Source organism: Crassostrea angulata, chromosome 8 (genome assembly GCF_025612915.1).
Source record: "Crassostrea angulata isolate pt1a10 chromosome 8, ASM2561291v2, whole genome shotgun sequence".
NCBI classification, from domain to species: Eukaryota; Metazoa; Mollusca; class Bivalvia; order Ostreida; family Ostreidae; genus Magallana; species Magallana angulata.
Genome location: NC_069118.1, coordinates 58,014,682 through 58,031,604, shown reverse-complemented (window position 1 = coordinate 58,031,604; position 16,923 = coordinate 58,014,682). Strand labels below are relative to the sequence as shown.

General features: G+C 35.5%; 1 protein-coding gene and 2 pseudogenes across 1 annotated transcript; 2 read left to right on the top strand and 1 right to left on the bottom strand.

Annotated features, from left to right (window-relative positions):
- Positions 1-413: 413 nt before the first annotated feature.
- Positions 414-2,427, top strand: LOC128159809 (peritrophin-1-like; annotated as a pseudogene).
- A 5,422-nt stretch (positions 2,428-7,849) lies between these two features.
- LOC128159791 (E3 ubiquitin-protein ligase TRIM71-like) lies at positions 7,850-13,441 on the bottom strand. The gene is made up of 2 exons (XM_052822991.1): positions 13,098-13,441; positions 7,850-9,886 (listed from the first exon to the last, which is right to left on the bottom strand). Exon 2 carries the CDS (start codon positions 9,861-9,863, stop codon positions 8,202-8,204), a length of 1,662 nt encoding a protein of 553 aa, XP_052678951.1. The 5' UTR covers positions 9,864-9,886; positions 13,098-13,441; the 3' UTR covers positions 7,850-8,201.
- Positions 13,442-16,408: 2,967 nt separating this feature from the next.
- LOC128159813 (ankyrin repeat domain-containing protein 16-like) overlaps positions 16,409-16,923 on the top strand; it is a 6,986-nt pseudogene continuing 6,471 nt past the window's right edge.

Sequence of the window (16,923 nt, the reverse complement as noted above, 5' to 3'; positions counted from 1 at the left end):
AATGATAAAGTCGTGCATTTTTTACCAATTGTAATCATTTTGTAATCAAACATTGACGAGTGAAGATTATATTTATATACACATTTAGCAGAATTTATGGTATATGAATATATTACCAACAGGGATAAATTGTCAAATACAGTTTATGATGTCATCAGAACAGTATATCTACATCTGTGCACATCCACACTGTTTACACGGAAGCACCTGTCAGTGATATGTACCAATTTATTGACGTCCATAGCTGTTCAAACATCTACCAATGATATGCACTAATTTATTGAGGTGCTCGAATCTAAAGAACTGTATTTACACATACTTAGGTTTATATGTTGTACAATTGTAAAATTTCTAAGTCATATATTCCTCACACTGATAGTTTACATAAAATTTTGATAAACACGTGTTACGCGTGAATTGCTAATCGAACACCCTCAGTATAAAAACCCCGCGTGAGTTTAGATTTGATACAAATTGAGTATGATGTTCAGTGACGGAGAGATGAAGTTTGTGCTGGTAGCGTGTGTCCTTGCCATTGGCTTAATCTGCTCTGTGGAAGGACAAACAAAAGGTATGGTAGAGGTCATCAAGGAAATATTACATGCATGTTGTTGTGAATAAACCGAAGTATAACCGCAATACTTGCATTGGATACGTATATATATTCAGAAAACGAAACATTTCTAGCAAGGCAGTCTTTAGTATAAAACTTTGAAACATTTCTGTTATATTTTCTTTTAAATTCAGCATGTATTAGCAATATATCAGTCAAAGAAAATAAAGTTTAATACTTAGTCTACAATATTATCTATTGATTCTATATGCGATTAGATTACCAGGATAAATGAAATTTCGAAATAATTGGTGTTTTATCTTCATTACACCAGCAAGAAGTTCAGACCATGCGCATGTCGATCTATTTAACAAAACAATTTATATTAATTATAAGTAGGAAAGAAAATAAACATTTTCACGTAAATTACAACATTTGATTTACCACCAACAAATATATAACAATTTATAATTTTGTTTTCACCAAAACGCAAATTACGACATAATGATTTATTGCAACATCAAGATTAAACGCCTTCTAACCAAAGGTTGCAGCCACGGGAGCTTCAGCCCGCACCCTAGCGATTGTACCATGTACCAGGTGTGTGTCCACGGGTACCTGCTGAACATGACGTGTGTGTACGGCACGGCCTGGAGTCAGGCCAACTCCTCGTGTGTAGACGCGGCCACTGTCAACTGTACACTCCAAGACGACACCAAAGGTTTTTATAGACATTTTAAACGACATATGTTTTCCTATATGGCTAAAGTCTGTCTCAAGTTATTGCTTCCATCAATTTTTGATGATTTTTAATAAAGTAATAATTACCTATGAAAGAAGTACGGTTGAAATCAATGAAATGGAAATATCCAAGATATACATTGTAATATCCCCATTGACAAATTATCCCTTTTAATTCATAAAATTTCACAGGAACGAAAACAAATTTCTTACGGAGATTTATAATGAGAAATGTTTACATCTTTTCTCCATTCGGAAGTATTCGGAACACCTCGCGCAATTTTGCAACGTTATCATCCGGGCTTCTTAATGGCTGATGCAAAGCAAAATCCCCGTAGACACTCTATTTTGAGATGTGTATTGAAACCTGAAGCGGTAGATGGGGCGTTTCAAAACAGATAATCTGGACATTTTTCATATTAATGGATGAACGTAGTTTGAGCACAAAGGTATTTACTATTATCGAAATATCAAATGGAAGCAAAAACTCGGGACAGAGTATAGCCGCATTCCTGCGCGAATCATGAATTTTTTCCAGGGTTGGTTTGGGGGGGGGGGGGGGGGGGGAGGGTGTCATGCATGGGTGGGAGTTAATCCATCAGAAACACTCCCTTTATATATCTGCATCTTCAGACCTCTCCCCATGGAAAATGTAAAGTTTTTGAAATCATATATTACTTTCTAAAGTCATGTATAAAAGAAGTTTAAATTTGAACATTTTAAATTACGTGTAATCTGAAATAATATAACTGATTATCCTTTTTGAGGTTAAAAATACATATTTCGAAAATAAAAAATATCTAATGATTTTAATTTACTCATCATATCACTTCACAAGTCTAAAATCGTTTACACGGTTATTTTTCATTCTATAGATTCCAAATCTTTTTCCTGCCCTTCCACTTTCGGGGAGTTCCCCGACCCAAGAACTGCCAGAATTACTACGTGTGTTCGTTTGGGAGGGCGACACAAAAACAGTGCCAGGGAAACACCGGATGGGACCGGAAGCTGAAACTCTGCAACTATAAATACAATCTGCCGAACTGTTCTTAATATGTACAATACATGAGAGATGAAATGTATATGTATGAAAGAATAAATAAAGGATTCATATTTTTTCTGAATCTGCTATATCTACCTATTTGTATCTCTTTCGTAACATGCACGTATAATTTATTAATTGCTGTACATGTAGGTTCATGATAATTTCAGCATACATGTACCTGGTATAAATACTGTTGGCAGGATACAATGTATCTAAGCATCAGGGGGCTGAGGGTGGGCTGTTATCCTCCATCAACTTTTTTTCGCAAAGGATATATATTTTTCGTGAGACATCACCCACACCCCCCCACCCCCACAATATCATATTTTTAGGAGGATACAACATAGTGATATGGAGAATTGATATTAGAATTAAAGGTTGATACTGCGCATTCCCTCCACGGAATGGTATCTTAAATGAAGAATATTTTTTTTAGCTTAAAAATTTATTCTTTGTAAGATTTTGGATCAGCCCCCTCCCTGAAAAATCCATTACTTTCTGTTGTAAATCATGTCCGTGAAAATGTTTAAGGGGGTTGGGTGGAGTTTCGTGTTGAAACGTAGCTAAAAATAGTTTCTAAGCAATAATCAGGAAATTGATGTACAAATCTAGATTTGAAAGTTTAAAAGTTTGGGAGGATTACAGTGAGGCTACAGTATGGCTATAGTCGGAAATCTAATTTAAAATAGTTACGTAGATGTTGCAATTTAGTTTGTTTGAATTGAACAAAACCAAGAAAAAAAAATTAAAATCAATTATGACTACATTAAAGTGAAAATAAATTCATTGAAATGTTTTAACCAAAAATATAACAGCCTGTATATTTCAGATTGCCTTATAAGGTGCTTACCCAGTATTTACAAAAAAAATATATAATAATGTAAATAACTGATGTACATTCTTCTATATTTATTTGTTTATGCTTCTAATTTGTTTCAGGTTATTATAAAAGTATATATACGCAAGTTTGGAGAGAGAGAGAGAGAGAGAGAGAGAGAGAGAGAGAGAGAGAGAGAGATTATGATATACTAATGGAGACAGTTGAACCATTTGAAGTTTTTATTGCTATCGGTATAAACTATTGTAAAAATAAAATGAATACAATGTGTGTATACAATGTCCACATTCATGCTACATCTTATTGCTAAATCTTATTGTTTATACATGTAATTGCATGTAATTCGGGTAACCATCCAGTATGCTCTAAATCTTTGGTAATGTTGATGGTGTAAAATTCCAATGGCAATAAAATTCAAGATCCGATATACATGTACTAATCTATTAGAGATTATAGAAAGTCAATTTCCTCTAATTTTCCAAAATGTTGATTTCAGTTCGTCAACTTACCATTTAAGCCACGTACACTTGAATTTAATATGTTATATTCCCTTTACAGTAGGCCTATATATATGTTAACACAATTTACAATGTTTACAACTTACAATCTTGTGTGGAAGCATTCTCGGGTGGTGTAGATTCCAGTTTAATTATGTTCACCGGGAGTAGGATGGGGCTACAAGGGGGGGGGGGGGCGTTTGGTGTTTTTTTTCATAAGAATTTTTAGAGAAAAATCTTTAAAAATCTTCTTGTGTGGAAGCATTCTCAGGTGGTGTAGATTCATGTATTCCAAAGCCATTACCTCGACGCGCTGAACTATCCTTATTAATTTGCAACTCCGGATCCTTAATTGGCCATTGCCCCTTGGGTTGCATCAGCTTCCGCCAAAAATGTGGACGCTCATTCCAAGAACAAGGTACCAGTCGTGGACTACACTGAGGTGTGACGGACGGCAGCTAGGGTCCTTCCTCTACGTCTACTCAATTGCTTGACACTTCTGGTGGTCTTTGCTCTTGCCTTGGTGGAACTGGCCATGGCGTTTTTCTTTGTTTGTATGGGAGGCATAACATTTGTCTTGGAGTCTAAAAACAATTCTTTTCAGTGCAGAAAACGCCGGGAATGGCTGCTTGAGTAAGAGGAGAAACCCACCATGTGCGCCCCTTTTTAAAATTGCAGTAACTGCATGGCGAAAAGTTACTAAAAACCTCGCCTCTTATTTTTTCGAAAATCAATTAAGTGCGTTTAATTTACAATTGCATTAAACGATCTTTTTGAAGATAGTGGTAGTAATTAGATATTTAAGGTAGAAAAAACCATCTTTAGGTAAGCATCAAAATTTAAGAAGAAACAAAGTACTGAAGAACTGACGGGAGTTGATTTTGTCGATGTTTATTTATTTTAAAATCATTGATATGTTATTTTGCATGACAAGTACATGTATACGTAGTTTCTAATTTGAATTATGCATATTTTTATTGTATGAATTTTTTCGACTAGAATGTCGAGAAACCTCCATATGAATCATGTTAAATAATATTTAAAGATAAAATTAATTCAATCAAACTATGTATCAGTGGTAGAAATATTTCTCGAAAATTGTATGGATCCAAGCAATAAAGCTGACACCGTAAATCTCCGACAAGGGTTTACGGAAACAGCCGAGCGTCGAGTTGAACGAGACTATATTGAACTCTGGCGTAGGAATACATACGACTACAAAAATATTTAAATTGTTCGTACCATTTAAAATCTGACTATTTTTAAGGTATTTGTCAATAAGTTTCCTTGAAAAACAATGCTTTAGCATACATTACATCTAATTCATCAATTATTTTCAAGAACTAAGTCTTGTCAGGAGCAATGATTTATGCTGAGGTCCAAACACTGTTTCACTTTCGGTTTGTCCGAGTGACTGCATAGGAGAGTTGATTACAAATCAACTCCCAAAAAATCATATGTCCCAGAGAAAGAGGGGTTCAAATCCCGGAACCCCCTCCCCTCTCCTCTAGATCAGCTAATGCAATATACCTAGGGTAATACATGTATATATATTAGGTACATAGGTGTATTATGGCAAACTGTGTGTGTCTTGACGTCATGTTTTAGACTTCATCGTGCATCGTTGCGACAAAATATTCTGCTTGGATAACAATATAATAAATGTTTTTTGCATAAACTAAGGTGTTGAGCATGCCTGTCGTGGAAAATATAAAACAGACAGCAACATTGTCTACGTTTATTTTTGAATTGACTCTCGTATATTTTGTGGATGCAGTTAAGGAAAGCATATCCTGGCATATATAGGGCGCACGTGTCATCTCAATATCCCTGCAGACTATTAAAATTGTTGAATACTTTTTTGAATGCTGGATTTGTCGAATATCGAATTCAGATCCAAAAAAGGCAGCTTTCGGAAATAAACTAAGTTAATTTTTAAATGATTTTTTTCCGTACTTGGAGGAGGGGTGGCAGTTTGGAAAAGATTCCCAGGGTCTAACACGTGGGGTATTTCGAGTCAATTTACCCAGCAAATGTCTGATATTTGTCTAAAATTATTAAACGAGGAAAGATGTGGACATGGTTTGCATTTATCATATAAAGTTTTGTACAACTTTTCATTTATTGAAGCTCTTGTTGATTTTTTCATCCTTTTATTGTAGATTACATTTAAGTATATGCGAGTTTATATCACTTAAACGTAAATATAATTTGCATGACTGATCAAAGAGAGATAACTCCTATTATATACATTTTAATAAAAGTTTTATCAAATTGATTAATCAGAGCACTTTGGTTTTTTGTTTTGTTGAAATAAAAATCAGGCACGTAGCATCGGGGGGGGGGGGGGGGGGGGGGGGGGGGGCTGCCCCCCCCCCCCCCACTTTTTCTCGCAGCAAGGATTTTTTAAAAATTCACATATAAAAATTTGAATAATGATGGAGTTGCCCCCCCCCCCCCCCACTTTTTTGGAAGTATGTAAAAAATTTATAAGAGAATAAGGAAATGAGGAGTGAAATTGATATACTACGGTTAATAGCGATTATTGTATCAAATATTACTTTTTATGTCCGATCAAACATTTTAGCCAAAATGTCTTTTATAACAACATCTTGAATTTATTAGCATAAGACAAATGTAGCACAGAAACACTAAGAAAAGGAACGATAAACGCAGATATGAAACTGGAAAAATAAAATCAGACACGTAGCTACGGGAAGGGGGGGGGGGGTAAACTTATTTTGCCTACTGACATATAACTTAGAGTTACTTATATAATTCAAAAAATAAACTTGTGTCTCTACTTTTCTATCACTGTAAGAAAATATAGAAATTATATTAAAAAGCATTATAACAGTTCAAGAAGGTCGTAGTTACATCCTGTAATAAAGCCCTTATCCCCCCCCCCCCCCCCCGAACCCTACGGATTAAAATTAGCGGAGTTTTCTGGGGTTTTTTTTCAAGTCTTGGTCCCCTTCAACTTGGAAAAGCGATGCTACGTGCCTGATACCATATCTTACATTTCTATCAGAATTCTATTATCTAGCAAAACATCGACTTTTGTAGTCTTTTAACTTAGTACTCCAAACATATTGACACTGTTTGCGCCAAAATCCTATCTAGTACCTCATTGCCAACTATTCTATAATCTCCGCCCATACGTTGGTATAGGCTCATTTTGATTGAAAAAATAACGCAAGTCATTCAAATCCCTGTTGCAGTTACCCTGTATACATCAGAAATGTTATTTGCAGCACATTTGAACCTTTGTAGAAAAAATAAATAAGTTCGTAAATTTTGAAACATTGACTCTGGGTTTTTTTTATTTGCATTAAACGGTGAATTTTAACATTTCTGTATTTTTTCATGCGCGGATATAGAGGGAGGGTCGGTACCCCCTGAAAAACTCAATTTTCTTACTTATATAGTAAATTTGCCGAAAATATGACTCGGACCTCCTCTGGAAAAAAATTCTGGATCCGCGTAAGCATTTTACACTGAAATGAAGAGTAATTGTGCTATTTTATTAACCCTTCGTCTTACTTCTCACTGGCGTCGGAAGCAAATTGAAAGTGGGGGGGGGGGGGGAGGGGGGCTAGACTAATCCTCAAAAATATTGAGGCCCCCCCCCCCCCCCGGTTCCCACGCCTATGCTTCTTGTGACCTTTGACCTCATCCACTTGTCAGCATGTTTAATCTTCATAATGTTTACTAACATCGATGACTAAAGTCTTAAAATACAATAGTTTGACAGAACACTTACTGACATATAAACTAGTGACCCATCAACCTTTTGAACTGGAACTATACAGGGGTCATGCTATAACAATGGGCAACCTGCTTACAGGGTATGGCTAAAATAAATCATCTATCCATAACCTGAGAAGATTGCTCACTTCTTTGATGGGACCTGGCCATTGACAAAGAGGATGTTTTTTTCATCTCAGATGCAGCAATCAGCATTGCTTCAAAATAGTCTTAGAATTAAATGTTACAGAGTTTAAAATTTCCAACTGATAATACAAACATTCAGACATTTTGCTCTATCCAATTAAATCTGAAAATCCAATTTATTTTTTTATATTTAACGCAAATATTTAATTTGTAATAAAACAACAAAATCCCTTTGATTAGATAATAAAAATAATTAAAACAAGATCACATAATTATATACATATCATTTATTATACACAATGATATACTCATCCAACAGAATGACATAAATTAAATGGGTTTTTTTTCACATTCACTTGTTCTCATTCTTAATGTTCATCAAACAGAATGTTTGATTGTATTCTTTTCAACTTTTAATGACAAGCATAATTTATATATACATAATCACTGCACAAAAACAATGAGTTTGTTACGATTTACATAGAGAAACTAAACAATAGTATTGTTGCTATGTAAAGAATATATGAAGGTGTTTATCTATTAACATAAACCAATTATATAATACAGATAATTAACTGTTATACACAAACAAGTATAATATATAGTCATACATATAAACTGCTGTGTAATGTTCTAGACATATTGTATTTTCTTCACTGTACCTGTGTGGTACTCAGCCACAAAGAGGTTGTCTCTGGTGTCCACACATAAACCCCATGGACCACGAAATTGACAGTTGTCAATGTAGCGGAGGAACTGTCCGTCCTGATCCAGGATGTGGATACGCTGGTTTTTATAGGTACTGTCTGCTGTCAGGATGCGACCCTGGCTGTCTGTTGTGATGCCGTATGGATAGAATGATCCCATGGTAGTAGAGGGAGGACCAGTGTAGGTAAACCGGAGTTTCCCGGCCTGATTGACCACCACTACTGCACGGGCTCTATTGTCTGACACACAGATATCTAGGTTCCTGTTCTCACTGATGTATTTAATGCTAGAAGATGAATAGAGAGGTTGTCCTTTGTCGTCGTACTGAATACTTTGTTTCTCTGTGGAGCCAGAGTAACACACAGCTTTTGTTTGTTTATCATCATCACTGACCATGACAACCAGGAGGTCACCAGAGGAGGTACTACAGACACCGCAAGGTCTCCACCCCTGTAGTCTGATCACTGTCTGTATCTGTGTATTCTTCACTATGTTCACAGTTCTATCATAGGCATCAGTATAAACTAGATCCCCACTCCTTGTCACTACTATGTCATGTGGATTGTCCCCTGACTTGGTTTGAACTGACTTCACTAGTTCCCCACGGAGGTTGTAGAGTCTCATGATGTTGTTATTACCACGCGTCCACACCTCCTCATCACTCAGACAGGACACACTGTATAATCGTTCATACTCGGTGTCTATCTGTGTGATGATCCGTGGTACATCAATGAGCGGTCTGTCCGGGGGAGAGGACTCAGCACCGGGTGATTCCATGGTGTAGCCATGTTCTTCTGTTTTGATAGATGATGCTGACAGAGAACCAAACTGTTGATAAAGCTGTTCTTTGTTGATCTTCTGAGGGGTAAAACTTGGTAAGGACACTGTGAGTTTAGGAGGCAATCTTCTGAATTCATCATTCCTGGATTTGTAGGCAGAGACACGGCTGACATCATTGGAGTCCAGTAACGTCTTTAGTTCAGTAATGGTCTGTGTGATTTCAGAAATGGTGTGTTTGATTTCATCTTCCTGTTTGTCTAAGACAGCCAGGTGTTTGGTGTCCATTTCCTCCACGTTAGATTTCATGTTTCTGATAATGGTGTTAATTTCTCTGTGCAAGTCTTCTCCATGTTTGTCGATTTCTGTTGTTAATTTCTGGGAGTTTTCATTCAGAGCAGATTTTTGGACTTGGTTAATGGATGCAATCTCTTGGTATTTAAGATAAATGGATTTCTCTAGTTGTTGTAAATCTTTTTGAATTATTTCTTTCTTCTTGTCCATGGTTTTAGTTATTTCAATAAATTGATGGCCATTGTGTTCTTCAGAGGAAAGACATGTTGTACAAATAGGAATGTCACATTGTTCACAGTAATGTTCACATATTTCTGAGGGATGTTTTTGACACTTTGGAGTATATCTCCTCTTTTTAAATGGTACCACTTTGTGTTCTTTGGATTGATCAGATATATGGTCCCCCTCACAGGCTTTACACAGATATTTGTTACAAATGACACAGTACATAGGGGGGCCCGGGGTCTCACAGAGATGACACCGTAACACATCCTGAAGGTTGTACTCAGGGTCCATGGTCAGACACTTTTATTCATGTTCTGAAAAATAAAACAAAATTTGGTTTAATGATATATACAATAAAACTTACATGTAATAAGTGAGATGAGATCAGAAAAAGTCTTAACAGAAATGTTTCTATCATCTTGCTTCAAATAATAACACAATTGTTTAAGGACAAAATACATTACCCTTTTATTTAAACTTTATAAATCTGAAGCACTGAATCTCTTTTGAAACTCAACTTCATTATTGAAAGACAGATTTATATAAGGAATAAGGAATCATTCTTTGAGTATTATGAGGTGATAATTTCGGTCGGGGCGTGATCAAATCCAATAAAGCCCAAAGGGCTTTATGATAGATTTGATCACACCCCGAACGAAATTATCATCTCATAATATTCAAAGAATGATTCCTCATTACTTATATTTATATAATTTTAAGCCATCATACGATTATATATTTGAATATGAATAAGCAAACCCTGCTGGCGCCTCGATTTGGCGTCATTTGTATTATGGGTTATATAGTACAAAATTGATACGTAGTTTTATCACAGGCAAAGACACTGGAAAATGTAAATATATGAATATGAGTTCTAAAAAGTGCATTAATTTTGTCTTCATAAAAATCTCATAATAGATAATTGCTTTTAAAACTTACTACTGCATCAAACAAATTCAAACAATCTTTACTATTAAAATATATTGTACACATATATTTGTTTGCATTTTTTTTTTTTTACTTTAATTGTTGTAAATTTTGTTACCATATTTCATTATATTAATTCTAAATAGTAGCATATTTAAAAAAATATATATTTTTGTATAAATTTTTAAATAGAATTTTTATAAGTTACTTATAAATATTCCATTCCTTTACAGTTCAGATTTTATTTTAATAAACAAGAAGCCAATAGGCCTTGACGGTCACCTGCATGAGTACCGCATACAAACTCGTTTAAGTCTCATATATGTATTTAGTGAAGTTTAATTCTGGAGTAGAAAATTTATAATATTGTACAGACCACCTCCCTGCCTGAAATCTTTCAAAAAGGACAATGAAACCTATAACTTTTGCGAAAAACTTACAATTATAATAGAGTGCATGACCTGATATTGAAAAGATGCAAGATTCTGATATTAAATAATTTCCCCATATTTGTAAACTTTCAGGATATGTTTTACGTGCATATGTTTTCACAGATAAACTGAACTCTTTCCAAATGGTTTTATAATGTCTTAAGTTAACTTTGATAGAAGCTTCATTCTTTCTCTTTTTTAAAAATGGGAATTCGCTTATTTTTTTCATAGAAATTCCTGAGCAGAATAAAATAAATAAATTTCTGTAAGTTGTATTTTTTACGGACTACTTCTTTTAGCGCAGTTATACAAGTAGTTGTTTGGTTGTAGTATATATATAGAACCGATCAGGTAAAGACAGGTCATCGAAGAGCAATCAACCCTTTCGAACACGATTTTTTTGTTTTTGTTTATAGGTACATGTGGATATGATGAAGTATTCTTGATATGTATTTATATATGAAATTTACATTGTATTTTGTAGATATATTTGGAAATATACAATTATTGGGCATAATTCCAGTTCATCGCTATTAAAGTCGCATGCTGATTGTATATTACGGCGAATAAACTGGTTGATAGCTCACTCACTCTAACACCTGTGTTGTTGTTATTTATAAAATACTTAGAATAGAAATACTTTATGTTCGGATGAGTGAAACGAAGGAGAACATAATAAGACAAATTTATAACCCCACCTCAGCCATAACCCTTGCCTTACATGTATATGTAGGTGACATAATATATCATTAAAGATGACAGCTTTAAGTTTTTTTTCTGAATATGCAGTCAGTTTTTATTTTGTGTCAGCAGATGTTTTTTTAAACATTATATATATTAACACTAATTGACCATTTTGGCCACACCCTGCATTAAGAACCTCTACCCTATACACTAAATGAGAGTTTTGGCCCCGCCCTAGATTCAAATCCCTTCACTTGGAGACATGAAATTAAAAAAAAAAATGATAGATGGCTTTTTTCCTTCTTTATGATAATTCAGTATCAGCAGAAGTAAAGTCTAAAAGAAGACTATTTTCTTAAACATTTAAATGCTTGAACACTATATGACTATTTTGGCCCTGCTCTAGAGTCAGAACCCCTACCTCGGGGGACATGAAATTTATGATTTTCATAGTGGACTTCCTGGTCTAAAAAAATTCTATACTCAGTTTTCCTTACAGGTGAGTGGGAGTAGAGAAAATAATTTTTAAACATTATATATGCTTTTACACTAAACATCCACTTAGGCCCTACAGTCAAAACCCATACTCCAGGGGACATGAAATTTATAATTTTAATTATAATTACTAAGTCAGTTTTTCATACAGATGTGTGAGAGTAGAGAAGAAGAATTTAAAACACAATATGCATTAACTCTATATGGCCATATTGCCGCCTCCTCCCCCCACCTACGGGTTGAACTTCTGACCCAGGGGCCATGAGCTTCACAATTTAGGCAAAGGAGTTCATGAGTAACCATGCATTTAGTTTTTTCCCCATATGTGTTGGAGCTAGTATAAAGAAGAATATTTTCTAAGATTTAATACATTTTCACTATATGGCTATATATTGGCCCCTTTCTAGGACCCACACTTCTGACCAGGTGTCAAGAATTTCACAATTTAGTTTTAACAAAATTAATATACCATTTATATATACATGTATGAGATTATATAAAGAGGAAGATTTTCTAAGATGTAATACATTTTTATTATATGGTCATTTTCGCCCCAGCCTAGAGTCTGAACCCCTGACCCAGGGTCAATGAATTTCAAAATTTTGGTAGAGGGTGTTATGTATACATCATAACCATGCATTTCCTTCATACATGTATGTATCGGTGTAGAAAAGATTTTTAAAATTTGTTAATTTATTGTTAATTTAATGCAGACATGCAGTGTCATGCAGGCATGACAGTCGACACACACAGTCATGATGACGAATGAAGACCAACTGCAATTGGTCACCTGAGTGACTCAGGTGACCTAAAAAATGCTACAGGTTGCTGTTTTTGTCCATTTTTGTTATTCAAACAAAAAATCTGTTCATATTTTCTTCATTAATTTTCAATTAAAGTAAGCTGATACATTTCAGCAATATTCATTGATATAGAACATTTATACTCAATGGAAACAAATTAAACGCATTTAACGAACTATACACACCTTTATAAAGGCCTTTAACTCAAAATGGCGACATATCTTTAATGTTTACCCTTTGTTTACACTTCCTTGTTGATGGTTCTCCCTGTCAGCCTGTAAAAATCACGTGATTGGTTTAAATAAAACTTCCGGGTAACCCCAAAACGAGATTCAATACATCATGCGCTGATCGGGGTGGGGGTGGGGTGGGGTCCGAAACATCCCCTCTTTTCGGTTTTTTTTTCATTTCTTAGTTATACATAGTGAAATTACCGAAAATATCCACATGCGCCTGTTTTAGACAGGAGGTCTATTTTCTATACACATTAAAAAACCTCCTGTATGAAACAAGCATTAAGCGCTGCCAAAAAATATCCCTCGTACCCCCCCCCCCCCCGGATCCGCGCATGATACTTTGTACTACATATAGTTAATTGTTAAAGGACAGTAAAGATAATCTAATTCATCTTAGTTAAATTGAAAAAGGTTAATGAGTATCATGATAAACATGTACTAGCCGACAGACATGAAGTCTGGCTTATGAACTTCGACATAACGTTTGACATTTCAGAATTGATGTTATAATATGTGTGTGATCGGAAGAACACTTTTGTGACTCCAGTCTTATGAGTTGGTATTTAAAATTAAACTCCCTGATGTGTAGGTCTCTATATCTCTTCTTCCAGACCTAGTTTTTCTCCGACTTCATCACGTTCTGTCTGTCTGTTGACTGGTCCTCTGTCTCTATATAAGAGGAACTGGGTGGTTTCGCCCTCGTTACACGCGTGCTCTGAGATGTTTCGCCCCTGATTAAATACAAGTAATAAATCATGTAAATAATTGAAGCATAGATAGGTTTTATCCGATTACCTGCAATTATATCTTTAAGAATCCGTAATGTACTATCAAATTATGGATTTTTCAAATAGACAAACCAAGAATTTAGTTTATTTTGCGACATTTTTTTGTCAATCTGAGTCTTGCAATATATACATGTACCAGTAAATGTTGCAACATATAACGTTAGTTATGAATGCTCCAACCCAGGAACGTAGCATCGGGGGTGGGGGTGGGGTAGAGGGGATGCAGGAAACAGCTAAGTATGATCAATAGCAGGCACGTAGCATCGGGGGGGGGGGGGGGGGGGGGGCAGCCACTTTTTCACGCAGCAAAGATTTTTCTTTTTACATTCAAAAAATTGAATTTACATGGAGTTGGCCCCCCACTTTTCTGTGACCCTGTAAAAATTAAATTGAAAATAAAGATTTAAGTGAAAAGTATAACCCCCCCCAACGTATTAGGATTTTCAGGATTTTGGTAACATCCCCCCCCCTTTTTTTTTTACCCCCCCCCCCCTTTTTTTTGGATGAGTCTGCTGCCCCCCCCCCCCTCCCCCCAACACACACAAACACACACTTTCAATAACGATGCTACGTGCCTGCAATCTAATTAAAATTATATCCTTCCCGCAACCGTATTTGACAGGAGCGTGAAGGATCTAATTCTAAATAGATTGTGAATTAATGCTCACTCATAAGTTATTTCGTCAGTTAGTCTTTATATATATATATTAGATCGTTAATCTTTCATGTGCTGATTAAACAGCATGCATCCTGACATGCTACTATAGGCAGACATTAAATGTGGTTAAAACCTCTCGGGGCACAATATTTATAAAAATGTGATTGAATTCTTTTACTTAATAAATCGTATAATTATATATTCTTTTTGTAGTTTATACAATATATTTTATAATGGAGCATAAATTGTGCAATTCATGACTACCATCCCCAGGGGCCATAATGTTTTGGGGTAAAAATTTTACAATTCATATTTTTTTTTAACAAAATCTTCTTTGTCAACTGTTGGGCAATCAGTGGATAAACAAGCACATGCTGATGATAAATGAGGAGGCTTCTACCAAGTTATGGCTACAGGGTCGGTGATTCTGATGTTGGAGCAGGGCTCCATTATAAGATAGTAATCGTTCAATTAATATTCAATATTATTCATCTTCTCTATGTACCATTTGTTTTAGCAGACAAACGAAGCACAGGGTTATAATTATTTTTTTTTTCGAGAGGTGGACAAGCATAGCCTACATTCTGTCCACTTAATTCCAAAAGAGCAGGCACGTAGTGGGGGGGGGGGGGGGGCAGGGGGGCCTGCCCCCACCTTTTCTCGCACCAAAAAAAAGTTGCAAAGAAGAATTTTCCCAGAAGTTTGTTTTAAACTCGCTACCCGTATCTAAAGTTGCGTAATTTTGGTAAGAATATATAGTAAAAATTAGTTGGTGTGCAACCTATAATATGTAGGTACAAATTCTCAAAGGACAGGAGCGTACAAGGCATGACAAATCCCCCCGTTCCCAGGATTTTGAAATGGCATATGAACGTATAAAAAAATCTTTACATTTGAAACTGTGCATCACTACATGTACTCGTTTAATATAGAACTGTATTCTCTGAAAAATAAATAATATACGGTAATACATGTACATGTACTTGGTACTTATCTCCTTTGTTTTATTTGATGCTTTCTAATCATTACAGCATGATTTTATATCTGTGCTAGCGCTATTTTTATCCAACATTGTATTACAGAACATGAACATTACGTAATTGTTGTCATTATGTAAATGGTATTTGATATTTTTCTGATAATCAATAGAAAAGTAAAACACGTTTTACTTAATTAAAGGCAAATGAATTAAAAATGAAACGCCGTCTATACGATTCGAACACCCTATCCATGAATAAGGATGGACTACGTGCCTCCGCCTATCACAGTGAGCTACGTTGACACATTAGAATACGAGTGAATAAATTTAACTCTTTGACAATAATTAATAAAGTAAACGGTTTTTGGTGAAAATCACAAATTTGACCCATTATGGGTCTAGACTCCATTTTAATAAATCAATAATCAAAATCAGAATAAACTTATTCTTTAAATATAAGTACTTTAAGGATGGAGTCAGGACCCATTCATACTTAATTTTGCAATTAAAAACAGTGAATGATCCAAGATATAGGCAAAAAACGTTGTGCAGCTTAATTTGAAACCAATATCTGTCGTGTTTATAGAATGAAAGCACAATATTGACTTCCATCGTGAAATTAGTAATGAACACAATGCATACAAGTCAAAAATTAATATTCTAACTTGAATTGAAATTATTTTGTCTTCATTGCTCCGAGTGGGGGAAATGCAACGCCTTGTACGCCCCTGTTCTTCAGTTGGATGACAAACCGGGAAAATGGTAGCTACAGTGCTCGGTTTTTCATCAAACCGACCTATTTTTATTTCCGATAATATTTGAAAGATTAATTGGTGCGAACTTGGTCAATACTTGCATAGTTCCTTTCTCAAGAATCATACCACACTCTGTTATGACAGATGATCTTTTCAAAGCAGCTCAACATGGTGACTTAGATTACTTTAAAAACCCAGAAATTCCGCTGAATACGTCGTACGAAAAATCAGGAGACACTGCCCTGCACATTGCTGCAAGATGTGGCCATGCGGCTCTCGTGGAGCACCTGTTACTCTCCGGTGCCGATGTGGAAAAATCCAACCTTGACGGCAAGCGACCCTTACACGAGGCCGCTCAAGCGAGTCAACTGGAATGCGTCCAGATATTACTCCAGTTCGGGGCGCAGGTGGACAGCCTAAAGAGGGCTGATTGGTGAGTGTATAAACCTAGAAAGAATAATCTTACCGTGACAAGGCTACGCTCAGGTCACAGTAAGAATTCGTCCCATATACTTGCAATGTAGCAGCCGTGAAGCGGATCAGCTTCGTGTCAATTTTAAGTCCGTTAAAAATGATCTGCAGGGGAAAATCACAT

Bases quoted from the DNA above. Each gene is read 5' to 3' on its own strand.
- LOC128159791 (XM_052822991.1), bottom strand. From the start codon at position 9,863: ATGGACCCTGAGTACAACCTTCAGGATGTGTTACGGTGTCATCTCTGT.